General features: G+C 39.6%; 1 protein-coding gene across 3 annotated transcripts in view; it reads left to right on the top strand.

Moving 5' to 3' along the window:
• Window positions 1-27,228, top strand: part of cdkl5 (cyclin-dependent kinase-like 5) — a 496,892-nt gene that overhangs the window by 338,604 nt on the left and 131,060 nt on the right. For all 3 annotated transcript variants that reach the window (XM_039745025.1, XM_039745022.1, XM_039745024.1), the window contains one exon: window positions 8,482-8,527. In XM_039745025.1, coding sequence (XP_039600959.1) covers window positions 8,482-8,527 — 46 coding nt within the window. The remainder of the gene's footprint in view (window positions 1-8,481; window positions 8,528-27,228) is intronic.

Here is a 27,228-nt window from a genome sequence, read left to right as displayed (position 1 = left end):
ATAATTTAAACATCAGGTAAATGGGGAAATGTTTAGATTATGAAAGTGTAGAAGTATGGAGATGGTTACCCAGCCATGTTGCTGAATCTAATATGCTCTTTGACTTCAGTTAAAAACTGCATGAAAGCATTAGGTCATTTTGTTAACAGCGCTCATGCACTTTGGTTAGCACTCTGTTGTTCATTTTGGTAAAGTTTATTCTTTAATAATTACACTTGTATTAGGAGCCTGTATCATGTACTATAAAATATTAAAGGAACACTTTTTATTCAGAGTATAGCATCAAGTCAGTGAAACTTCTGGGCTATTGATCTGGTCTGTTAAGTAGCAGAGGGGGTTGTTAATCAGTTTGAGCTGCTTTGGTGTTAATGAAATTAACAACAGGTGCACTAGAGGGGCAACAATGAGACAACCCCAAAAACAGGAATGGTTTAACAGATGGAGGCCACTAACATTTTTCCCTCCTCATCTTTTCTGACTGTTTTTTCACTAGTTTTTCTTTGGGCTGTGGTCAGTGTCACTAATAGTAGCATGAGGCGATACCTGGACCATACACAGGCTGCATAGGTAGTCCAACCTCTCCAGGATGGCACATCAATACTATCCATTGCCAGAAGGTTTGCTGTGTCTCCCAGCACAGTTTCAAGGGCACGGAGGAGTTGCAGGAGACAGGCAGTTACTCTAGGAGAGCTGGACAGGGCCGTAGAAGGTCCTTAACCCTTCAGCAGTATCTGCTCCTTTGGTCAAGGAGGAACAGGATGAGCACTGCCAGAGCCCTACAAAATGACCTCAGGCAGGCCACTGGTGTGAATGTCTCTGACCAAACAATCAGAAAAAGACTTCATGATGTTGGCCACAGGGTCTGATGTCCTCTAGTGGGCCCTGTACTCACTGCCTGGCACCATGGACCTCAATTGACATTTGCCATAAAATACCAGAATTGGCAGGTCCACCACTGGCACCCTGTGCTTTTCACAGAGAAGAGCAGGGTCACCCTGAGCACATGTGAGAGATGTGAAAAGGTCTGGAGAAGCTGTGGAGAATGTTATGCTGCCAGTAACATCTTTCAGCATGACCGGTTTCATGGTGGGTCAGTGATGTTCTGGAAAGGCATATCCATGGAGGGACGCACAGACCTCTACAGGCTAGACAACGGCACCTTGACTGCCATTACGTATCGGGATTAAATCCTTGGACCCATTGTCAGACCCTATGCTGGTGCAGTGCACGACAATGCCCAGCCTCTTGTGGCGAGAGTATGCAGGCAGCACCCGGAGGATAAAGGAATTGATACCATTGACTGGCCCCCACGCTCGCCTGACCTAAATCCACTAGAACAACTCTGGGACATTATGTTTCAGTCCATCCGACGTCTCCACCTTGTGATGCCCTGGTCCAGATCTGGGAGGAGATCCTCAAGACACCATCCGTTGTCTCATTAGGATCCTGCCCAGACATTTCAGGCATACATACAAGCACATGTGGGCCATACAAATCACTTAGTACAACTTTTGAGTTGCTGTAATGAAATTTCGGCAAAATTGACTAGCCTGTGGCATCATTTTTTCACTTTGATTTTCGGGGTGTCTTTGAATTTAGCCCTCTGTAGGTTGATAATTTTAATTTTAATCAAACGATTTGGCATCCTTTTGTTCTTAACACATTACCCAGTCCATATCAGTATTGATGTCCAGCATGATTTTTTTTTCTCATTGAGATCTGATTTATTTTCAAAGTGTTCCTTTAATTTTTTTAAACACACACACATATATATATATGTATAATAGAAAAAAAGCATAATTACAAACACAGTAACACCAACCAATATAAACACATTGTAATAATAATATGCCAAAGACATCATAAAGGTTTGGGGCATCCACCCATATATTGTTTTTCCCAGCTGCAAAAGGGTTTGTTGTATTATAAATCTCAAGTGCATTTCTCAGAGTCCAAACTAGAACTGGCTATAGTAGCCCAAGATGGAGACTTTAAAGGCCTGGAGAGGAACTGATGTCATCAAAATGGCCGGAACCAGAAGTGACGTCAGCAAAGGGGCCGGCTTCGGAAGTGGCGCCAGCAAAGGGGCCGGCTTCGGAAGTGACGTCTTCTGAGGCGCCGGAACCTTGCAGGATTTTTCGGGAAAGGTCTGTAGGGAACTGAGAAAGACAGTCAGTGCACTCCGCCACCCCCTGGTGAGATGTTTCATTACACTTACTCAGGCCCTTTAGCTGCCTTCTACTCGCACGTGTGTGACAACATCTGTAAATCAAGGAATATATTATTCATAATTTGCCTAAATTTTAGTGATGAATGGGGAAATTCTGAATATATTGCAATAAGACTGACTGGCAAGAAAGAAAAAAAAATGAGAAGCTCCAGAATCCATTTCCTCTTGGTTAGCTGGTTATCTGGCCATTACTGGATTCTCTAACATTTGCGCCATAGTAAAAAAAATCAAATACCAGTGAAGACAGAAAAGAGTTGAAATTTTGACATTCAGTGTTTCATGATGACACATTGAATTTTATGACATTTTTAAAAAACCAGGAGGGGCAATGCTGTCAAAATGGCACTGACACCAAATTCCACCAATAAGAGAAACGGAAAACTCAGTAACAATTTGTTAAGCTCTAGTGCATCAGATTTATTCTGTTGATTTTTATTTTGCAGTTGTCTGTTTTTGTGTTTTTTCATATTCTGTATTCCCTTGAAATACAATGCACCTTCTTTTGTTTTCACCTTTAAGGTTTTTCGGTTAATGCAAGTGACTTTGATAATTACATTTTCGTATTCGAAAGCAGAGTAATGCGTGTGATTAAAATGTATTTTGTTAACAAAGATTAGTATAAGTTTTTCAGGTCATTATTGTCCAGGGCACAGTGGAATTCTTTGTTGCATTTTCTAAGAACCATACAACACCCTGCCACTCTCTGGCACCATGATTAGTGTGTAGAACTACCTTATCTTGAAACTTCTTTCATTGTTACCTGAAAATATGTCATAAACAGACAAGCAGGTTAAGGACAAGCATATGATACATATTAGGGTTCACTTCTCTTTTTTTTTTTGCGTAGCACTTGTTATAATCCAATTACTGGCTTTGGGGGTCAGTATACTCTGCTAGGATATGCTCTGACAACTAAATTGGAAAATGTGGGGATGGATAGAAAAGTGACAATGTAATATGTTTTTTTTTAACAGTAAAATGAAGTAGCCACATTTGTTATTGTTACTCCTTTATTTGGGATCTCTTTTCGTTATGCCCAACAGATTATCACTTGTTTAATTCTTTAGGATAAAGATGTATATAATCATCACCTTTAAAAATCAGTTGTACATGGCAGCAAGACTTATAAGAGGAGTTTTCCGTTTCCTGGGAAAACTAGAGATAAATACAACATTCAGAACACAGCAGGCAGCAGTATAAGACTGGGGGCGGTAGGGGGCGGTGGGGGGTTTAGGATAACAGAGTGCATTCAGATGCCCTAGTTTACTAATGGCTCAGGACACGTGTTCAAGTCGGAGAATCAAACCAAAAGAAAAATGCAGCTATAGCAACGGTAAAGACTGAGAATGAGCTTGAAATTACAGGGTATTGTTTGCCTCCTTAACTCTTGGAATACAATGCATCTTCTTTTGTTTTCACCTTTAAGGATTTCTCAGTTAGAGCAAGTGACTGCTGCTGGAATTTGTTTTTCTTGCTTGAAAAAAAATATTTTTGAACCTGATAAAGTCCTCGGATTTACCAGCAAGGTTGCTAAGCAGCCGTCTAATTGGTCTCCTGCTTTGACTAAACACATTTTTTATTGTCTTTGAATGAATGCTTTCTCTTAGAGAGCTTAATTATTTCCTTCTGTTCTTATTTATTTATTAATTCATTCATTAATTTCTTCATTAAATTATGCTGGGCTAATGTTTACTATTTGCATATGTCCCTTTGTGATTAGTACCTAGAAGCAGTGGTCCTCTTCTCATGAGGACTAGCAAGGCAGGCCTAAATGAGACATCCAGACTAGAAGGTCACACTTGCCACTAGAAGACTGTGCTTGAGGTTCTCTATTAAAAGGCTTTAAGCTGACAAAGTCAGATCATGGTAATACCAAGAATACTTTAGTAATGTTTTCAGCTGGACAAACAAATGAACAGCTTGATGGGGACAAAGGTGTTGGTCCTCACAATTCTGCTCAATCTGCCTAAAATATTGCAGCATGTTGTGCTGGTTATCCATTTGTGACAGTGGGATAATGCTGGTAAAGATCTGACCTATCTTCAAGGATGTGGGAGACTCATAGGAACATAATCATTTCAAAAATTAGCAGATTCTTTGGCAGACAATCAAAGCATGTACAGCGATATCAGTGCCTCCAACGTCAACAGAGGTGGAGTTTCCTAAATTAATCCCAGGGTAATGTCTCATAATAATGGGTTGTGAAATCCAAAAACAAAAAACAAATGAAAAGTTTGGGGTTCCAAATTTAACCCTGTTTAATATATGTTTTACTTTTCCAATTCAATGTAGGTTCCATCTGTGTGCTTTCCGGTCTGATCAGGGTTAGATGTTATGGACTGGTGGGAGCGCGGTCAGAGGCTTACTGCTCTTCTTCCAGGTTGTTGTTCTCTTGTCTGAGATCAGAAGAGGGAATGGAGTAAGAGACAGTATTACGCCCAAATCCTTCCCCTCTGCCCCCTTCAGACTATTCCCTGAAAGAAGAACAGTACGCCTATATACATGACAAGTTTTCCATTGTTAAGCTTGCTTAAGGGTCATGAAAGCCAGAGCCTCTCCTGGGAACATTGGGCATGAAACAGGAACTAACCCTGGATTTGCATATTAGAGGTTTGGTAAATAAATTGAAACACACGTTGTAGCTGTTTTTAGGCACATCCCACCCTGTCTATATGAATTAAGGGAAACAAGACACAAGGAAAATGAAACAGGTTGTTTGAACATTGAAAGGTTATCCTAGAGAAGTTGACGAAGTTATAGTAGTATTTCTTGGATATTTTAACAAAAAATATCAAATAATAAATTTCCAACACAGCGGTAACTGGTTGTCTCATGTGTCAGTGGCATGGTGGCATAGTAGCTAACACTGTTTTACTCATTCTCCCTGTGTCTGTTTGGGTATTCACTGTATACTGTATTTCAGATTTCCTCTCAGATTCCCAAAGACATGTTAAATGAAATGGTGATTCCCAACTAGCATTCTGTGGGTATGTATGTGTATGTGGTTTCAATGATGAACTATTTTCCGGTGTTGGGTAGGTTACTGCCTTGTGCCTGAGGTTGTTGGAATATACTCCAGCCCTATCACCCTGCATTGGATTAATTGGTTTGGGAAAGTTATGTTATATTGGCTTTTCATTCTGACATGACATAAAGGAATACACCACTCAAAAATGTACATTTATTTATTTGTTACTTAACCCGCATTGTTTGTCTTAATAGCCAAGAAAAAGTTTAAATCTCATGTTTTCATTGAGAATGGAGATAACAAAATAATATCAAAACATCCATGAAAAAAATCTTATTTTATTTGTGCCACATAATCCACAGGTTGTTAGCTCCAAACATGCATAATGTTTGGCGGAATTATTGTCATATAAACCACTTGCGGAAAATGTGCACACTCACAAAAGAAATACATTAAAATGGAACTGAGCTTTTCAATCTGCCTCTCCTCATCAGTTCATTGGTAAGCCACAAATTCAGGGTTTTTCATTGGCTGTTTTTCAAACTGCAGTGGTGAATTGATCTTCAGTTATACACAAATATGAGGCATTTTTCGACCTAATAATTCTTTCATTTGCCTTTCTTTATCTTTTAACCTCTAGTTGTAATGTGACATAGATAGTAGCCATTGATTGAGCTCTTACAGGCCAGGCAGGACCCCATGACCAAGGGGCTACATATCTAAAGCACATTTTCATTTTAGCGCACATCATTTTTGTTCACAAGAGGATGTCATCCTTTGTAACATTTTCAGTATGCAACTACTGTACAATATAGAAATTGTGTGACACCAGTAATTTGATATATTTTTGGATATTTTAATATTGCCTACTGTTGTTCAGCACAGATCCCCATTGACGCTTACTGAATTTGTAATTTTGTTATCTCTATTTTCCGGGAAAAATGATGAGATTAACAATTTAACTTGGTCATAACTACAAACAACATGGGGTAAGTAATTGATGAAAAAGTGTTATTTCTGGGTGGAGAGTTTCTTTGACGCTACATGGGGAATTTTTTATCAGAGCAGAAATTTTGTGTCAGTTCTTTTTGATGGCAGTGTCTTGCACATATAGTAACAGAGCATGTTATGAGTGAAATGACCAGAGAGCTTATTTTTCTTTTTGCTCTGGTTGTTAGTAGTTGTAACGCTGGTCTTTGATTAGGCATGGCCCTGGCTTTCTTTTTTGGTTTCAAAACACAAGTAGCTTATTACATCGGGTCTGGCAGACCATAATCAAGACTAATCAAAGGCAGCTACTATGTTAAGTCTCTGTTGGCAACTGCTCGTCAGTGGATCTTGTTGGCATTAGGCTGCAGGCAGCCAAGAATTGAGTGAAGTTAATAAAAGACAAAAGTAAATTATGTGAAATTAGGCAATAGTTCCGAGTTGGCATTAAGAAAAGGTTACTTAAGAAGCAAATTCTGTTTTTATTTGCTTTAACAGTGATGTTGCAGACTCTGAGCAGATATTTCATCACAGAATGTTAAAAGTAAAATGTCTCTTATGTAATTTTGATTACGGATGAATTTATAAATTCTGATCTGAAGTTACTTGGTGGCTTGCAAAATAAATGTTCTCAGTAGTTAATATTAACTATAACTAAACTACAACAGGTGGTTGCTGACATCTGTCATGACTGGGTGATTTAGAGAAGTTAACACTTATGTAACTGGTACTTCTAAAATCATGTTGTCACAGCTCCATGTCTTAGTGTTTGTTTGGTTTCCTTTCCTCTGTAATAATCCACTGAAGATTTACAAACGCTAATGCAACTTAAAATAACATTCGGCAAACTGGTTAACCATGTTTATACTTGCTGGTGAGCCAGAGCCTGTTCTGGCAGCTCAAGGCAGGAACAAAGCTTGAGAGGTTGCCAGTCAACCACAAGGTCAATTTGGGATTGCAAGTCAATCTATCTTGCACATCTTTGAGATGTTGGAGAAAAACTGAAGTACCCAGAAGAAATCCCATGTACCCGGAGGAAATGCCACGCACACACAAGCAGAATGTGCAAACTCCACGCAAACAATGGCCAGACGTGGGATTAAAACTCAGGGCACTGAATCCATTAAGCATTAGCACACTAAATGTAATGCAACCAAGCTTGCCTCATTTATAAATCTTGAAAATAGGTTATAAGTTACTGAATTAATTTTGAAAGTGGATATGAACTTGCACTTATTTTCTCAAGTTTAACTTTCATGTGTTCAAATGTGTTTTAATAATTACTTTTTTCATTTGTTTTAGTGTTAAAAAGTACTTTCAGGGTACTTATACACTCTTTTTGATGCCAATTTTGATTTTGTTAATTGTTTAAATTTTATCTTTGCATTGTATGGTCCTAAGTATATCCATCTTTCTATGTTATAAGGTTCCTTTTATGATCTATCTGTATATCGGTCCATCTGTATTAATTATTTTTTTATTTTTATTGAGGGTGTGAATGCCTGATGATAATATGATACAAGGCAGTCCACTTTCAAGAAACCTATGTCCTTACAGTTTATAATTAATTGACTATGCTCGTATTATAAGCTTATAAATAAGTACAAAGTTACAGTGTATGACAATATATGGTGAACAAAAAAGAACAATGCATTATAACCTCCTTGTGAATAAATTAAACAAGACACTGCTACCTGCAAAAATGCACTTGTTTTTTAAGTAGCATATAGTAGCCTGCATCACTCACCCATTTCGCATCCGTCATAATAGCTGGAAGTTCTTTCCTTACACATTGAAGACATTCTAAGGATAAAAAGCGCCATAACTGATGATGCGTACACCTTTTAAGTCTTTGGTTATATTCCCTTAAATTGTGATAATGTTCTGTTCAGTTCTATAGATCACAGCCTAGCAGGTTATTTGTCCACCACAGAGGCAGTGTCTGTGTTTCTTCCATTTAGTAAGTTCACACAGCATAGGTGAGTTTAAGTTCTGGACCTATCAGCAAATGCAAAAAAGAACAAAATAATAATAACAAGTGTTCACTTAGCTAGCCTGTGCTATTTCATAGTTGTTACACATTCACAAACAGAAAGGAAAATCAAACTGATTTGTACAGGGGACAGTGTGTGTGTGTGTGTGTGTGTTTTTAATCTCATGTTTCTGGTTGTGCCTTCACAGTATGAAATCTGCAGTTTAGTAACAAACTGCATGACTATAAGATTTCAAGGATACTACCTTTTTTAAGTCATCAAATTGATTGCAATTTCTAAGATTGTATTCTGTTTTGTTTTAGGAGACAAATGAAATTGTGGCAATTAAGAAGTTTAAGGACAGTGAAGGTAAGATACCGTAGTTTCCATTTTCTAAACAGAATTCTGTCTTGTCTGAAGGTATCAGACAGTGCATGTTTCTCGCATATTTTGTTTTCTTCTGTACCTTTATATTGGAAGAGGAGTCTTAAATTCTGGTTCTTATGTTGTGTGTTGTGGTTAATTGTGACATTAGTTGTACAAATGAATGTTAAGATATTAAATCTGTTTGTACATCTCATATCCAGTATCTGGCTTGTGGGGGACTGTTACAAAAGATGGAAATGGGTTCCTCAATACGACATTGCTTAATATTAAAAAAAAAAAAATTTTGGTACTGATTTAAAATGTATTTCTATTTTTTTGTAGTTTGTTGGTTATATTTTAGTTTTCTTTTTTAATTTAGAGTTGATTTCCGTAAAAAAAAGTCCCTGTTAAGGGACTGGTTAACAATGATCATATATTGTGGCATAGTTGTTTATTGATGTAATCAGTTCTCCTGTAACTTTCCAAATGTAAGACAGTTATTGACAGGATAGCATTTTAGCATACCAATTAAAAAAGCCAGGCTATTTTGTTAAGTTTGTAGTGTCAATTCATAAAAAATTGTTAAACATTTCCCATTTACCTTTATGCTGCTTTTGTTAATGAAAAGCTTTTGAGTGGTAGAGCTGTGGCAGAGAGTCAGCTGTTGTAGTCACACTTATTCACTCTTTCATTATTTGCCAGAGTAAGACATCACAGCTCATTGTTTATGATTGTTAATTCATGTAAAAACCAACCTTTTGGTCATCTGGAAAAGACAAAGTGGTTATCATTTTCAAAAAAGCATTTAGTATGTTACCTGCAAAAAACAGAACTGAAGAATCTAATTAACTGAACAAGGGAATCCTTTCTACATGTGCATGGTGCCTAGCAACACATTGTGCACGCTGTCACGTAGCTCACTTGGTCGGGCTGAGTCAGTGCTAGGAACTGAGAAGGTGTAAGTGCACTTCTAATTTGGTCATGTCACTAAATTTGTTCATACATTAACCATATATAAACCTTTCTTTTATCTAGCTAAAATTCTGTAAAACATTGCTTTGATGCATTTTTGAAACCCTGCACTAATGGATTGAATTTTACAAAAAATGTATGTGATGGATTCATGGAATATTAACTAGATACCTAATTTAGCAAAAATCAAAGATTGTATTCTTTTCTGTTGAATCAAAATCTCTTCTTACCGTTCATTTAACAAAATATATATGGAAGTTATTAGAAAACAAGATAAAATTTTAAGTGGAAAATGTGACAGTGTTTTGGAGTACTTGCACATGTGCTGTATTTAAAAACTCCCAGAATCATGCACACATAGTAATTAAATTGAATATAATATAAGCTGAAAAATAAATGACTATATCATTTTATATGTGGTGATTATATTTCTTACATTCCCTGTGTTTCTTTTATTTTTTCAGTTCTTTATAGCATTCCATTTTGATTTCAGTCAGTTCAGTTTTCAGCATTAAGTATTGTTCCTTGAAAATAATATTACAGTATCGCAGCATATCAATCTCTACTTCTGCATCCATTTTCCTTTACAGTGCTGCAAGGTGTCTTAGTCAGTTCTGTCAGCATCAAGGCAATAGCCTGTCTATTTCATGGCCACTCGTACACATCCACTCTCACTCATAGCCAAACAAAGAGTCAAGACATAACCTACCTAACCATATTTTTGGATTAACTCAGCAAACCATTGACTTGAACCAGAACCCCCACCCCACCTGGTACTCACTTCCTTATCACCACAAGGTGTCTGAAGGTGCAGCACGCATCATGGCCAAGTCAGGCATCAAAATAGCACACAAACCCACAAACAATCTGCGGATGGTCCTCTTTAATGCTAAAAACAAGAAATCAACAGCAGTAACACGAAATGCAGTTTATAGCATTCCATACAGTTCTTGCCCGGTGGTATACATGGGACAAGCATCAAAAAGAATCGCAATACGTATACATGAACATTGCAATGCCGTCAGAAGAAAGGACTCACGATCACTGATCTATACACATACTAAATCAACAGAACATATATTTAACTGGGACAATGTACAGGTAAGATTCAAGGCCAGTACTAAAAGTGCCAGAGAGCTGGCCGAATCTGGCTATCAAACGAGAACGCTATCAACAGACATTTGGACATAAACCCAGCATATGCAAACTTAAGAAGAACTTGTTCATAATAAATAATACTTTACATCCAATACCCCCCTCCTGATCACACTGACTTAGCCCCACCAACCCACCTCACTACCTCCACGTAATTTTTGCTATATATTGCCTTTGATTCTTGTAAGTCTAAGCATTATCCTCTGATGAAGCCCCCTGGCAGGGGCTGAAAGTGTGCAATAATTGTTCAAACAAAATCAGGAAACAGCATTCCTATGTTGTTTTAAATATGCTATATAAATAAATTGACATTTACGTTGACTTCCGGGTACCCTCTAAAAAGCGCCAGCTGCCACTACTCCTGAAGCCAGAGTTGGGAGGATGGGAGACATAGCTTGTTAGAAGAGGAGTGGTGGCAAAGAGGAAACAGAAAGTGCTGTGTGCTGCTGACTGTGCTTATAGTGCTTATAGTACTGTACTGTAGGAAATGATGACCTTGTGTCCTGGTGTCTGTGGTGTTGGATGTTTGGGGAGCTATGCTATGTTCGACAATGCATGTGTATGTATGTATATATATATATATATATATTTATTGTGACAGATTAGGGCTTTGTCAACCCCTTGAACCCTCAGACTATACATCAGACACCAGGTAAAAGTCCAAAAGTTGAATTTATTATAATAATAAAGTGCACAAAGCACACTCCTCTCCACAATTCTCATATAAACCAATAATCACTAATAAACAATAATCCTCCACTCCCAGACACGTTGCCACCCTTCCACCCAGCTCAGCTCGCCATCAGGGAGTTTCCACAGTTCTTTTATAGTCCTTGACCCGGAAGTGTTTCCCATCCTTCAGTCCATTATTCCTTATTACTTCCAGGTTAAATAAAAAGTCCTTTTCTTCACCCCAGAAGTACGTCACTTCTGCTGTCGCTTTGCCTGTGACTCACTTCCGGATTATAGGGCACAAACGACTCTCTGGTCTCGCTTACCTGTACCACCGCATTTTTTAATACGGGAGGCTCCAGACTGATCTGCCGCAGGTACTCGTTTACCTCCCGTATCGGCGCTTCAGCCGTATCTCCCAGTTCACCAACGATCTTCTTAATCACCTCCAATGTCTGCAAAATACTCCGTATGGGCTTGATTAATGTTTCGAGTTCCCGTATCTCAATAATATCAGTTAATTCGGCCTGGAGGCAGGTTCACTTCCTTACACTCCTTACCTGTCGGCCAGGAGCCAATGAACACGCCCGCTCCTGGCATGTGCTCTAACGGGTTCCGCAAGGGAGCATGGGATTTGGAGTTCTTTACGGAGGTCCACGGTACTGCTTTTGGCTGACTGCGATCCTTCGGTCTCAATTTATCGACGGACCAATCGGTCATTTCCCGGTCCTCCTTACCTTTTTGTAGGGACAGTGGTGCTTTGCTCGCCTCCCCTTTCCCCTTCGGAATAACCAAGTCCATCTTTTCCTGGGTGAAGCCACAAGCAGCTGTACACGGACCTTCTCCTTCCCACAATCCTTCGGGGTGGGTCACGTGTTCGTCGCCGGCACCAGACATCCGGAAGTCCTTTGTTTTACTGGTTTGCCTGAACGAGAGCGCGCCATCCCCTTTGGGATTTTCTTCTGCCTCCCGCAGAGACTCCGGGTGGACATCTGGGAGGTATGTGCATGGGACAAAATGTGTTATTTTAAAAAAAATTTTCAAACCCTTCCCCAGCATATACCTCCTTGAAGTCGTCCTCTTCCGGATGCTTCTCCCGATATGCGTAGCCGCTCCATGACTCGTCTTGAGCGTAGGCAAAGTTGAACATAGAACCTCCACTTAGGCTGCCGCTCTGCTTAAGCTTTTTCTTCCCCATGATGTCCTTGGTAAAGGTGGGATTTGGCGATTTTTCCTGTGTGTGTTGTGATGCTGTCTTCCCGGGGTATTCTGTCCACAGTAAATTTTTAAATACAGGTCCTCTGCCAAACCGACAGCCAGAGAATCCTGCCAAGACTACGCCGACTGTGACAGATTAGGACTTTGTCGTCCCCTTGAACCCTCAGACTATACGTCAGACACCAGGTAAAAGTCCAAAAAGTTGAATTTATTATAATGATAAAGTGAACAAAGCACGCTCCTCTCCACAATTCTCATATAAACCAATTATCACTAATAAACAATAATCCTCCACTCCCAGACACGTTGCCACCCTTCCACCCAGCTCAGCTCACTGTCTGGGAGTTCCCACAGTTCTTTTATAGTCCCTGACCCAGAAGTGTTTCCCATCCTTCAGTCCATGATTCCTTATTACTTCCGGGTCAGATAAAAAGTCCTTTTCTTCACCCCAGAAGTACTTCACTTCTGCTGTCGCTTTGCCTATGACTCACTTCCGGGTTATAGGACACAAATGACTCTCTAGGCCTCCCTGCAGCGTCCTCAGATAGATGGATGGATGGATAGATAGATAGATACTTTATTAATCCCAAGGGAAAATTCACATAATCCAGCAGCAGTATACTGATACAAAACAAAAATATATTAAATTAAATAGTAATAAAAATGCATGTAAAAGTAGACAGTAACTTTGAGTAATGTTAGCATTTACTCCCCCGGGTGGAATTGAAGAGCCGCATAGTGAGGGGGAGGAACGATCTCCTCAGTCTGTCAGTGGAGCAAGACAGTGACAAAAGTCTGTCACTGAAGCTACTCCTCTGCCTGGAGATGACACTGTTCAGTGGATGCAGTGGATTGACAGGAGTTTGCTTAGTGCCCGTCGCTCTGCTACAGATGTTAAACTGTCCAACTTTACTCCTACAGTAGAGCCTGCCTTCTCAACAAGTTTGTCCAGACGTGAGGCCTCCTTCATCTTTATGCTGCCTCCCCAGCACACCACCGCATAGAAGAGGGCACTCACCACAACTGTCTGGTAGAACATCTGCAGCATCTTATTGCAGATGTTGAAGGACGCCAACCTTCTAAGAAAGTATAGTCGGCTCTGACCTTTCTTACACAGAGCATCAGTATTGGCAATCCAGTCCAATTTGTCATCCAGCTGCATTCCCAGGTATTTATAGGTCTGTACCCTCTGCACACAGTCTCCTCTGATGATCACAGGGTCCATGAGGGGCCTGGGCCTCCTAAAATCCACCACCAGTTCCTTGGTCTTACTGGTGTTCAGGTGTAAGTGGTTTGAGTCGCACCATTTAACAAAGTCACTACTGATGCATCCCACAATAGCAGTGTCATCAGCGAACTTTTGCACGTGACAGGACTCCGAGTCATATTGGAAGTCTGACGTATATAGGCTGAACAGGACCGGAGAAAGTACAGTCCCCTGCGGTGCTCCTGTGTTGCTGACCACAATGTCAGACCTTCAGTTCCCAAGACGCACATATTGAGGTCTGTCTGTAAGATAGTCCACGATCCATGCCACCAGGTGTGAGTCTACTCCCATCTCAGTCAGCTTGTCCCTAAGGAGCAGAGGTTGGATGGTATTGAAGGCGCTAGAGAAGTCCAAAAACATAATTCTTACAGCACCACTGCCTCTGTCCAAGTGGGAGAGGGATCGGTGTAGCATGTAGATGATGGCATCCTCTGCTCCCACTTTCTCCTGGTATGCAAACTGCAGAGGGTCGAGGGAGTGGCGGACCTGTGGCCTCAGGTGGTGAAGTAGCAGCCGCTCCATTGTCTTCATCACATGTGACGTCAAAGCAGCAGACCGGAAGTCATTCAGCTCACTAGGACGTGATACCTTTGGGACAGGGGTGATACAAGATGTTTTCCAAAGCCTTGGGACTCTCCCCTGTTCCAGGCTCAAGTTGAAGATGCGCTTTAGAGGACTACCCAGTTCCAATGCACAGGCCTTCAGCAGTCGTGGCGATACACCATCTGGACCCGCTGCTTTGCTGGCATGAAGTCTCCTCAGCTCTCTGCTCACCTGTTCTGCTGTAATTGTGGGTGGGGATGTCTCACCTATGCTGGTATCAGCAGAAGGATGGCCACTGTGGTATCCACCAGGGTTGTAGAGGAAAACTCCATCGTCCATGGTTCCCTGCTGGCATTTGGGGCACCTCTATGCCACAGGGAGAGCTCTACCTGGCAGCCTTGGGGTGCTGGCTGGGATGACAAGCTGGCCACAGACCACTATATATATATATATATATCTGGTTAAGATATGTTCTTAGGCTTCTAATAAATATAGGCCTCATTGAGAAATAAATCCCATATTAAGAAATACGTTTTTTGCATAAAATCATGAAATCATGGGTTTTAGGCTGAACACACAAGGAGATGTGGACGGATCAGCTGGTGCTGCTCCTGCTGTTGAGCTGCGTGTTTTGCTTGCTGCGCTGCGCATCAATCATTTAAAAGCCTGTACAGCAGCTGTCCTTTTGTCTCACTGCTTCTTCTTGTGGGACGTCAAAGTGTCTTCCTAGAAGATCACGTCTCAATCAAAGTTTTTTTTATATTATATTATAATTATATACAAACATTTTAGTATATCAGTATTTAGAGGAACTCCCCCCACAATTGAAAAATTAAATACCCCTTGATTATAAAAATACTTTAACTGATTTAATTGAAACATGAAAACATCATAGAAAGAAGAAAATTAGTGGACCCTTGTTTTTTTATTTGTGAGTAATAATGTTGTAACAAGTGGGCTGTTGTTAGGCACCACATCCTTTTTCTATCTCAGTGCAGAGAAATGGGGCTTGCAGTCCATGCAAATTAACACCACTGCCAGAAGCAAATTGAAAGGAAGACGTGCTTATGAAGTTGCGTTACTGAGTACACGCAGTACTCCTTGTTTTGTTAGCTTCTTCAGTATTGCAAAGTACTAGGGTGTTCCCTTGGAGAGTAGTCCACATTGTACCACTATGTTCCTGTTTACAAAGCCGGCACAGTGCTGGTACAGTGTATCAGACCACTTCATGCCCTGGGTGCAACTCAAATTGGGAGTGATGGCATGCCTTGGTAAGTTGTGCAGCTCAGTTAATGGTTATACCAGGACAAAATATAGAGGAGGTGGACATTTTACATAGTTCACAGTATTATTTCTTTTCATTTGTTCTTTTTTGTACAGTGCTTAAAATGTTCAATTCATTTTATGGGTCCACATAAATGTGCAGCTTGTAGACATCAATGTTGAGGCGTACATTTTACATTTAGAAAAGGATTGTGTCTTAAAAATCTAGTAGGCTCTGATCATCCACCATGCAGTATTAAAAAAGGGTGCTCATCTTCAGTCCTGGAGGGCAGCAGTGTCTGCAGATTTTTGTTTCAACTCAGTTTCTTAATTAGAAGTCAGTTATTGCTACTGAATCTAGTATTGCTCAAGAGACAATTTTTGTACTTTAGTTAACTTGCTTGTTAAGAATGACAACTTGTAATTGCTTAATTTAGTCATAAACAGCTGCATTCTCTGTTTTTAATTGCTTCTTGTTTTCTTAACCAGCTACCAATTATCAATGAGATGCAAATGACAAAGGAATGAGCAGTTCACTATCTAATCTGGTCCTATAATAAAAGAAAGCAAATTGACAGACTATTCTGTTCCGGGCCATAAATCATTTGAATGATCTCAGAAAGAAAAATGGAAGATTATAAAAATGATCTGAGTGGCTGAATGAAAACACTAACAAGCCATAAAATTAGATAACAAATTTTATAATCAGCAAGGATTGTCTTTTAATCAAGCAATTTGGTTGGAAAATTAACCTGCAGCCTTCCGGTACCACACTTGAGCACCCTGTATTAATATAAGCAATGCAACATGCAGGATGGTCTTTGTCAGTTACTTTGAAAGACATAATAACAAATATAACTTCTAGGTGATTGATTAATTTGAAAGCTTAGTGATTACAGTTTTATGCAGTCATGCATATATGCTTTAGGAAGATAAATCATTATTGGAAGCTAAGATTTTTCTGAATTAAAAATATATTCAATTATTTCTGTAGAATGTCTTGTGAAATTCTCATGGTTAAAACATTTTTTCTGTGTTAACTGGTGTGTGCTATGGCCCTAATATTTTAGGCAATCTTGCAATATTTAGGCAAAACCTATTTCACTTTGTTTTCACCTGCCTTGGTTCTATTTGTTCTTTTTTTGGAATTCTTTAATAAAATCTGTAATTATTTTTTTTGTTAAACCAGAGTTTAATATTTTCCTTGTCCTCCATTCCTGACATTTTGTAAACTTATTATTTAAAATTTTTAGCCACGTTTCTGACTTGAGTTTGGGGCTAGCCTGCCTGAATTGGCACCACTTTTTGACATATAGTACCTCAAAAAACAATTCTTAATGCATAAATCTCCCCAACATTCCAGTTACCCAGAAGACGAGTTACTAATGTAATTCTTTATCAAGGGCATAAGATACCCTATGCTTGCTCACACTCCACCATGACTTTCAACTTCCTGGGTATATTCTAGTTTGTAACAGAGGTAGTTTAGTGACAGACTAAGAAACAGGCAAAAAAATGTAAAGTACAAAGCAGTGAGTTCTTTATTTACAATGAAGCAATCAAAAATATAAACAATCAACTTCCCAGGAGAAAAATATTTACAACAAAGATTCCTTTCTTTTATTCAGGAAACTGCTCATAAAAAAGGGTCTTGAGGAAAACTCTGTACGAAATCAACATAAACACACTGCTCACCCAAAATGACCCTACTATGCCATTCTGGGGTTTTTTGCATCTCTCCCATGGCACACTCCTCATTTCCTTTTTATCTACAGTACAGAGGTCAAGTCCCCTCCCACCAACCCCAGTTCGACCATCTCCACTGTCATGCGCCCACTCACATTCCCACAAGCATCGTTCTCTCTACCTCCGTTAAGCATTTACAACTTTCCTCAGCCCATCTTTCTTACCTATACACCATCCCACTATAATACCTTCTTTCATAACTTAGGTGTTTGATTGTCCAGTATGCAAATCCATGCCATTGAATCTATCTTTTTCATATTTTGGTCAGATTACCCATTTATATGAGGAAAAATTGTAGGCTGTTATTTGCTCTTGAATTTAGTCTGTGCCATTCCCATGCAACAGCTGTATACACCGATTATCCCCAATATTAAAACTCCTGAAAAGTTAAGTGAATTACATTAATTATCTTTTAACATTGGTGCCTGTCAAGGGTTGGAACATATTAGGTAGCAAGTAAACAGTCAGTTCTTTAAAGTGATGAGTTGGAAGAAGGAAAAATGGGCAAGCGTAGGGATCTAAGTGACTTTGACACGGGCCAAATTGTAATGGCTAGATGACAGGGTCAGAGCATCTGGAAAATGGAAGGTCTTAGTACCTACCAAAAATGGTCCAAGGAAGGACAACCAATGAATTAGTGACAGTGGAGGATAGCCCATACGGTCCTATCCCACAAAACATCTACTGTAGCACAGATTGCTGAAGAATGCAATCCTGGCCATGAGAGAAAGATGTCAGAACACACAGTACGCTGCAGCTTGCTGTGTATGGGGCTGCGTAGCCACAGACTACTTATACCAAATGTGCTTATGCCCTGTCCATGACCAAAAGTGCCTACATTGGCATATGAGCATCAGAACAGGACAATGGAACAATGCAAGAAGGTGGCCTGGCCTGATGAATCATGTTTTCTTTTAGATCATGTGGCTGGCCAAGTGTGTGTGCATTGTTTACCTGGTGAACAGATGGCAGCAGAATGCAATACAAACTGACAGAGGCATATGATGCTCTGGGCAATGTTCTATTGGCAAACCTTGTGTCTTGACATACATGTGGGTGTCACTTTGACATGTACCACCTTTCTAAAGATTGTTGCAGACCATGTTCACCCCTTCATAGCAATGGTATTACTTGATTGCAGTGGCCTGTTTCAGCAGGACAGTGCTCTCTGCCACACTGCAAAAATTATTTAGGAATGGTTTGAGGGACATAACAAAGAACTCAAGGTCTTGACTTGGCCTCCTAATTCCACAGATCTCAGTCTGATTGAGCGATGAAATTCATTGAAAAAGTCAATTTCTTGGAGGCTCCACTTTGCAACTTACAGGACCTAAAAGATCTAGTGCTAACGTCTTGGTGCCAGATACCACAGGACACCTTCAGAGGTCTTGTGGAGTACAAACCTTGACGTGTCAGCTGTTTTGGTGGCATGAGGGGAATCTACACAATATTTGGCAGGTGGTTTTAATGTTGTAGCTGATCACTGTATACATACTATATACGAGGTAAGAAACAAAAATAACCGGAATAGGCTTGGGGCTTTCCTGGAAAACTGTCTGGAGGTCGGCTGAATGTGAATCATAGAACTATATCCCCTCCTACCTATCCTCTCAAACTGCCGACCGTGGAGGTATATCCTGTGAATAGCCCAGTCAGTATCTGCACAACAATCGCTACACGTGTTGCCACTATAATGTCGGGTGAAAAAAAAACGGATCAACATCAAATATCTCGCGAAATCGAACAAAACGGCCACAGAAACTTGTGAAATGATAAAAACAGTGTACGGTCATAACAGTTTGTCTCGCACATAAGTTTTTGAGTGGCATATACATTTCAAGGAAGGACAAGAAAATTTCATCCATGCTCACCTTGGATGGATGAAAACATCAAAATGGTGAATCAAATTGTTTCAATTGATCGTACTGCTTTTTCCGTAAAGCAGTTTTTGACTGACAAAAACATTCCTGTCCTCGATCATCCTCCCTATTCGCCTCGTTTAGCTCCCTGTGATTTTTACTTGTTCCCGAAAATCAAAAGTGACCTGAAGGGAACACATGTTTCTTCAATGGATGAAGTGAAGACAGAAACAGCAAGCCTTTTGAAGCGCCTCAAGCACTGTTTCAATCAATGGAAGATACGTATGGAGTGGCGTAGAGATCAGGAGGGAGAGTATATAGAAGGTGACAATGTTTAGAATGCTGTAATTCAGCAATAAATACATATTTTTTACAAATCCGGTTATTTTTGTGTCTCACCTCGTAAGCTTATATAGGCCATACAAGGTTCTAATACTGCAAATGGTGCATATGCTGTCATTGAAATATTTTTCGCCGAGCCAGTTTGAAATCAGGGCAGTGCAAGGTGGTGGCATTTGTGCTGGGTGCAAAGATAAGTTCAAAATATTAAAGTGCCATTCAGTGAAGGCAAGAAGGGAATAACAGAAGTGGCAATACTCGCTGGGTGCTAGAGCTCTCCCAGGAAGGAATGATGTCACTTAAATAGATCAAGTTGGCAGCTGTGAGGCTGCTTGGATGTTTAAATCCCAGTGAACAGTTTGGGTACAGGGACCTGAGGAATTGCTAGGCTGCACTCTAGCCTATTGTCCCATTTACATTTATATGGTCATCCTTGTTTTCAGAAGTAATGCGAGGTGCTAAGTGGAGGTGATCATGTGTTAGAGGTTAAAGGTTGGTTAAAGCCAGAGAAATTTTGTCATAATTCATCAAAGAGAAAGAAATGAAACATTCTACATTGCTGGAAAGGAGGCAAGCCAGGTATCAGAGTGAGAGACAGAAGATAAAAGTATTCTGTGTGATTCCTTTTAATGGGCAATGAGTGAGGCACCTCACCTTTTAAACAGGGTTTTAAGACCCATTAACGCAGAATCAGCGTTGCATTAGCATTTTTGTATCCCTCTATCTATTTGGTGCTTTGAGTCCTCCCAAAGTGATTCTTTTCTTGTGTGTTTGCATAATTAAAAAATTGTACATCTTGGTTAAACTTCAGTTTTCATTGGGTACATGGCTGCTATGAGAGTACAGTATATCCAGTATCTATGTCTTGTGGACACCAGTGGGCACTCCAGCTCTCCAAACACCCAACACAAGCCGGCACAGGCACACGATAAAAGCCAAAAGAGTCTTTATGTGTCGGGAAACTCTTCTTTTTAAGCATTTCTCACCACCACAACCACAAGTACAACAAGCACCATATAGCACATAATAATTCTTTTCTTTTCTCTGTCTTTCTCTGCCTCATCCACTCCTCCACGCAGGCTTTTTCCCTTTTTCTTATAACTGTGGCTCCCTGATGTGAGGCAAGCAGCTCTTTTTATCCAATCCCCTGAAGTGCTTCCATTGATAAGACGCTGCAGTTCTGAAGCACTTCTGGGTGAGGTTGGAAACCAATGGAGTCCCCCAGGACTACAATGCCTATCATGCTTTGTGGGCACCCATGCAGGGATCTGAATCTGGGCTTGCTGCCATCTAGCATCTTGGGGGAGACAAAGCCCTGTGTAAGCTGTCTCCCCTGTCCTTCCACCTCGAAGGCGTCCCTCACACTGTCTATATCTTTATAAAATCTATATAAATAGATATATATATATATATAAAATGTTAAGGTTTATGTCTGTCTGTCATGCAATTACTTGCAAGGCACCGGGGCTAGAACCTTGATCTTGTTCTTAATTGAAAGCTTATGATGTGATCTGCAATGATGAAGGAAAAAATGTGGACCCTCCTCAAAGTTAACCTTGAGATATGTCTATGTTACGGCTAACTGCTCAAGAGGGTGATGTGGCAGAAAGGAAAACACAGCAGTGACATCTGCTGAGCATGAAGTACATTACTAAGGCTGCTCATATGAAGAAGAAGCTACACCATCTGTGTCAAATACAGGAAACAGAATGCACATGTAACAAACACAGACAAACACCTGCACAAACTGAACCTGTGCTCCTTTTCATGCTACACGTCCTGATGGCCTTACAAATAACTCCAGTGGCAACACAAAGTTCAAACACAGGAGGAGCTTCAGTGACTCAAAATAAGCCTTAATATAGAGCCATGGAGAAGCTGGCTGATATATGATCCATGCCAGTCTTTCTCCATAGTACAGAATGCAAGAATAATGGCAGCAAAGATATGTATGCTCACAAATGGGAAGATCGTCAAATGCTTACAACTTCCACCCATAGGAATATTTTGCTCTTCCATCCTTATATCATTGCTTTGTTGAAGAGTACTACTTTCCAAAGTTAGATAGATGATGAAGCTCATTGTGGGGTGACATTTGTTTATGCTGAAAACAAAAGAATGTATGGCCAAAATGGAAGTGTTCAGCTTCAGCTGCTGTATGTAAACCAAATTTATTTGAGGTCTATGTATTTCTTAGTGTGTGTAAATATGATCACCGTCAGTTTATGTTATTTAAGCCTCTCAAAGGAATTTAATTTCTTTTATTGTCTACTAGCCATATATATTTAATAATATTAATGGAAAGATATTGTTAAAATACTTTACTGTGAATCAATTTGTAATTGCTTTATTTTAAACTAATCTGTGTTTTTATGTTTGTGTAATATGTAATTAAGAGTGATATAGAAAATAATTTAAATTGAAATTGAATTTCAGCCTTTTTAATCAACAGTAAAGTAAGCCTTCTGTTTTAGCAATTTCCAAATTATTTAGTGTTCCATTAATGGGTTTCTGACCTATTCATAAGTGAAAAGATAAAAAATATTAAAATATTGTGAGCATTTGGTATGTTTTTTCTGTGTAATTTATTCCTCCCTGACTGTTCCTAATACACACACCTCCTCCTTAACAGATCTCTTCTGCCATAACCAAAAAGTGATTTTACATTTCTGTTGCTTCAAATTTTCCTATTTTCTTATCCAACATGTTTTGAAGTATACCTTTAAATCTAGTCCATTGCACCTCAAGTGTCCCCATTGCTAAACATTTGTACCATCTCATTTCTTTTGGATCTCCTCATATTAGCTAAACAATGCCTTATTAAAAATTAAATCTACAGGCACTTACTCCTGTTTGAGTTTGCACATACTATCTTAAGAAACAATCCCAGATTACGTTTATTAACTCCTGTTGTTGTGGTATATATTTCAGAGTAATTAAGATCTCCCCATTAAGGTGACTTTTAAACTTCATTTTCTATACTTGCTGTTTTTTTTTTTTTGTTTTTTGTATTTGTTTGGGAGAAGGAGTTCTCTGTGGCCGTGCTTGCAGCTTTCTCATGTGTACAGTATTTAAACATCTTTAAGCCATTTTACAGCTGCTTCATTACCTAACGCACATACCTTTGGGATATGGAAGGAAAATAACTACATTAAAGACTAGGGGGCTTCCCCCCCTGCTCGCTTCGCTCGCCAACCCCTGTGTTTGGTTTTCCGGATACACACTTTTAAGATTTTTTTTCTTTAAATTGTTGCTTTTTCATTAGTTTCACTTTCATTTCAGAACTTCTGTAAAAACAATATTTGGAATCTTTTGTGTCCCATTATGCTGAATCTTTTAAATGAGGTCTGTGAGACTTGTGTTTAATGACTTTGTACCATAATTAAAGATAGGTTTCTCTGTTTGGAATTTCAGCACAGACAAAACGATTCACATCATCAGCAGTTAATAATTGTTTTTGCAAAGTAACCAATAAATGCATGTGAGTTAAACCCCATTTTTGAATTCTCTGACTTAAACTAATTTTCTTTTGTTTGCGTCAATGCGATCTGTGTTATCTTTTTTTTTGATACTGTAGCGACTGACGTAATAAAGTGTCACAAAAGTTCTACTTTAACAATCACCGACTGCATAACCCCAAACACAACTTTCTAGCACCCTCTCCAACCCCTCCACCCACAGGTGTCGCCTCCTCCTTACCGCATCAATCATCACCCAGCTATCAGAATGCCGTGCTGTACTCTGCCCTCCCTCGAATGGACCGAACAGTCACTTAAAACAAAAAAGGCTTCAGCTTGGCTGGGACGCTAAAATACTTTCGACTGTAACTGCTTTCATATTCTGTGCCTTTCTCTGCATATGTATCTCTTTTTACTACTCTGCTCTTTCTTCTTTGCTGAGAGTGTGACTTTATATGACTGAACGTTTTGCTGGCTGTCCGAGCTCTTAATTGATAAGAAGAGTGTGTCTTGCAAGGCTCTTATGTTCCACTTCCCCCCGAGACTGCCCTGGGACAATCTCTTGGCACCAAGTCTCATGTTTATAGTCCCCGCAAGATGCTCCATGGCCCGGCTTTGTTGTCTTGCGGGTCTTTAAAATGTCTTTCGAGAACTTCCGAGAGTCTCGTCTCCTGGCTTTTACATCCCAGGATATTTTTTTATATATAGAGAGAAAGTTTCTTTCTGGTTTTAAGTTTAAAGAGGATCAAATTTTATTAATGTTATGTAGCATTTTGTTTTTCATGATCGCTACTATTCTATGGCACTGTTGTTGTGATGTGACAGTCCTTTGCTGGGGGCACGGTTCTGGAGATCATACACACAATGCTTTAAAAGCCATTGCCGCATGTCTTGTAGCAGTCAGGATTGTGGATATGCACTAAAGAGAGATAGTTTTTATAAGTTACCTGACATTTTTGCTAGGCTCAACTTCAATTTTTGCTTAATATTTTGGTTTTGGTGATTGTTCATTTGATTAATGCTATTGTTCTTAGTTTTTGCACATCTGCTGATCCTTTTCTCCTTTGTCCTTTTGACCCGACACCTACTTTTCTGCTGGCAGAACACTAGCCACCTCTTTGTGTTTTCTTCACAAGTAAAAATAATGGGAGCACAAGGGTATTGTAAAAAGCACAGGCAGGTATCCACTTATGTACACCAAGAGAAGATACTCGGATAACCAGCCATATCAGCCACCACTTCTTTCTCAAAAAAAACAAAACCACATTAGATCAGATACCAAAGAGAGAAGATGAACTTTATTCGATATTAAAGCAAAACTTGAAAAATAAAAAAACAATTGCTGAACAGGGCAGTGATTATATTCAAAATATATAAATCAACTGTTGACATGCTTCCAAAAAATGTTTGAAGCCCTGGGGCATCTTTTGGTCTTCCTAGCTGCCATCCCTTTCTCGTTCCTGTTCTCCTCAATTTTATTTCTGGAAATATAATAGCATGGAACTGTTTGGAAATTAAGCAGTACATGATTGACTGTCAAATGTTGATTTATATATTTTGAATACAATTCCCTCAGACTGTCACCACACCTGTGTTTTTTCCTCAGTACCTACAAATACAATCACGATATTTCTTCTGTCTTTGGTATCTGCTACTGAACGATGACAGAAAATTGTTTGCATCTATGCCTGGATTACTTTTCAACTCTACGTTGTGCCAATGTCCTGTAGACCTGTACTTAAAACAAGGAGTTTTGATATTGAATGAATAAACAAGTTAAAGAAAGTAATGTGTTTATGGGCAGTCTCACTGTAGACATGCAGTCAGCGGCCTTAACTGCATTTCATGCCCAATTTCCATCTTCTTACTCATCAGCCGTTTCTTTTAGCTACACTTTCGATCAGATAGGCTATGTTTTCATCTTCAGTACTTAGGCACAATAACATTATCAAACGTGCAAAAAGAAATCAAAACTGATCAGTATTTTGCAGTTGATAAGACAGGGAAGATGACATTTGGCGTGGGCTTTCACTGGTTTCAGATTAAGATGTAAAGCTGCTGAACTGTCTGAGCAGTGCTAAAAGCCCCCTGGCCTTAACCAAATTGTGTTTTTGAGAGGTGTGTTTCCTGCTATAAGTAGCATTAAGCAAGCAAATGTAAGGAATTGTACTGAACTTGCGTGTGAACATTGAAAAAATTCAACCCTGTGGTTTTGTGGCTGATTAAGGCTCAGTACTGAGTTGACACTGCTACAAAGTACGGTAGATTTGTTTTTCATTAAAAATAGAATTCTTCCTTAAAATAACAGTAGCGGATAGGAGGATTGAGGAGTACCTTTGAAAATGAGATAAAAAAAAATAACAAACCCGCTCACAGCTCTGATGTGCATATGGCAAGATATAGAGTATTCTGAAAGAATTGGTGTGAGGACTCCAAACAAAGACTGGGAAGTAGGCCAACACCTTGACTAACCTCACTTAAACTCAGCCAGGCCCCAAAGACAACCTGTTGGCTTCAAAACTGGACCCCAAAAGTGGGAAGCTGGGAAAACAAGAAAATGTCCACAATTCCTACACAAAGCCCTACAGGAAGGAGGATATCCATCAACTGCTGGCGTGTGGATAAAAGGGCAACTAAGGATATTTATAAAATTTTAGGTGAAATTGAAAAAAATGCCATAAAAAGGCTCAAAGGCATATGAAATACAAGTGTTGCATATTCCTCATTGTAATGATATGACACATTTAAAGGTCTCATTTGTTTTGCACCTTCACAACAGCATCAGAATGCAAAGAATTGTTATCTTTAACATCTTTCTTCCCTCAACTCACAACACAGTTTTCCAGTTTTCTCACCTTGATGATTTCTTACACTGCCTCCTGGTGGAATCCTCCATATTTACTTAAAGTACGTGTGCATAGCAGCAGTGTCCTCAAGCGCATGCGTCGCATAGCATTAAGGATATCCCCATGTGAATTTCCCCTTGGGATTAATAAAGTATCTATCTATCTATCTATCTATCTATCTATCTATCTATCTATCTATCTATCTATCTATCTATCTATCTATCTATCTATCTATCTATCTATCTATCTATCTATCCATCCATCCATCCATCCATCCTAACAGAACGTTAGGTTACATAGCAGGATGTGTAGAGTACAAGTCCAATTAGATTATACTTAGGCTTTATAACACACTAGTGAAGCCTCTTCTGAAGTATTGTGTAAAGCTTTGACCTTCACGTTACAAAAAAGACAAAGCAGCACTACAAAGTCTAGAGAAGCCTGAGAAGTCCAATTCCAGGACTGGGAGGTTTGAGCTACAAGCAAAGATTAAAGGAGTAGAATGTTTTCAGTTTAAGAAAATGGAGATTAAGTGGTGACATAAGTGACATTTTCTTGAATTATGAAAGGAATTAATACAATGGATCCAGGCATTTATTTTAAATTGAGTTAAAAAAAACAAAAACTTGGGAACATTTGGAAATGTGTTAACGGTAAATTATGCACAGACATTAAGTTTATCCTAAGCTCAGTCATCCGGGAGGGGCTCAGAGTAGAGCTGCTGCTCCTCTGCATCGAGAGGAGTCAGATGAGGTGGCTCGGGCATCTGATCAGGATGCCTCCTGGACGCCTCCCTGGTGAGGTGTTCCGGGCACGTCCAACCGGGAGATGGCCCCGGGGAAGACCCAGGACACGCTGGAGGGACTATGTCTCCCGGCTGGCTTGGGAAAGCCTTGGGGTTCTCCCGGAAGAGCTGGAAGAAGTGGCCAGGGAGAGGGAAGTCTGGGCCTCTCTGCTTAAGCTGCTACCCCTGTGACCCAAACCCAGCTAAGCAGAAGAGGTTGGATGGATGGATGGATTAAGTTTATCCTTACATAGAGAACAAATGATTGATATATAGATTGATAGATAGATAGATAAATAATTCCAAGGGTAAATTCACATACTCCAGCAGCAGCATACTAATAAAAACAATATTAAAGAGTGATAAAAATGCAGGTAAAACAGACAATAACTTTGTATAATGCTAACGTTCACCCCCCCAGGTGGAATTGAAGAGTCGCATAGTGTGGGGGAGGAACGATCTCCTCAGTCTGTCAGTGGAGCAGGACAGTGACAGCAGTCTGTCTCTGAAGCATGGAATAATTAATAATAATAATTTATGTGAATTTCCCCTTGGGATTAATAAAGTATCTATCTATCTATC

Source organism: Polypterus senegalus, chromosome 2, assembly GCF_016835505.1.
Source record: "Polypterus senegalus isolate Bchr_013 chromosome 2, ASM1683550v1, whole genome shotgun sequence".
NCBI lineage: Eukaryota > Metazoa > Chordata > Cladistia > Polypteriformes > Polypteridae > Polypterus > Polypterus senegalus.
Note: the sequence above shows the minus strand (reverse complement) of the source record. Positions and strands in the feature narration are given on the sequence as shown.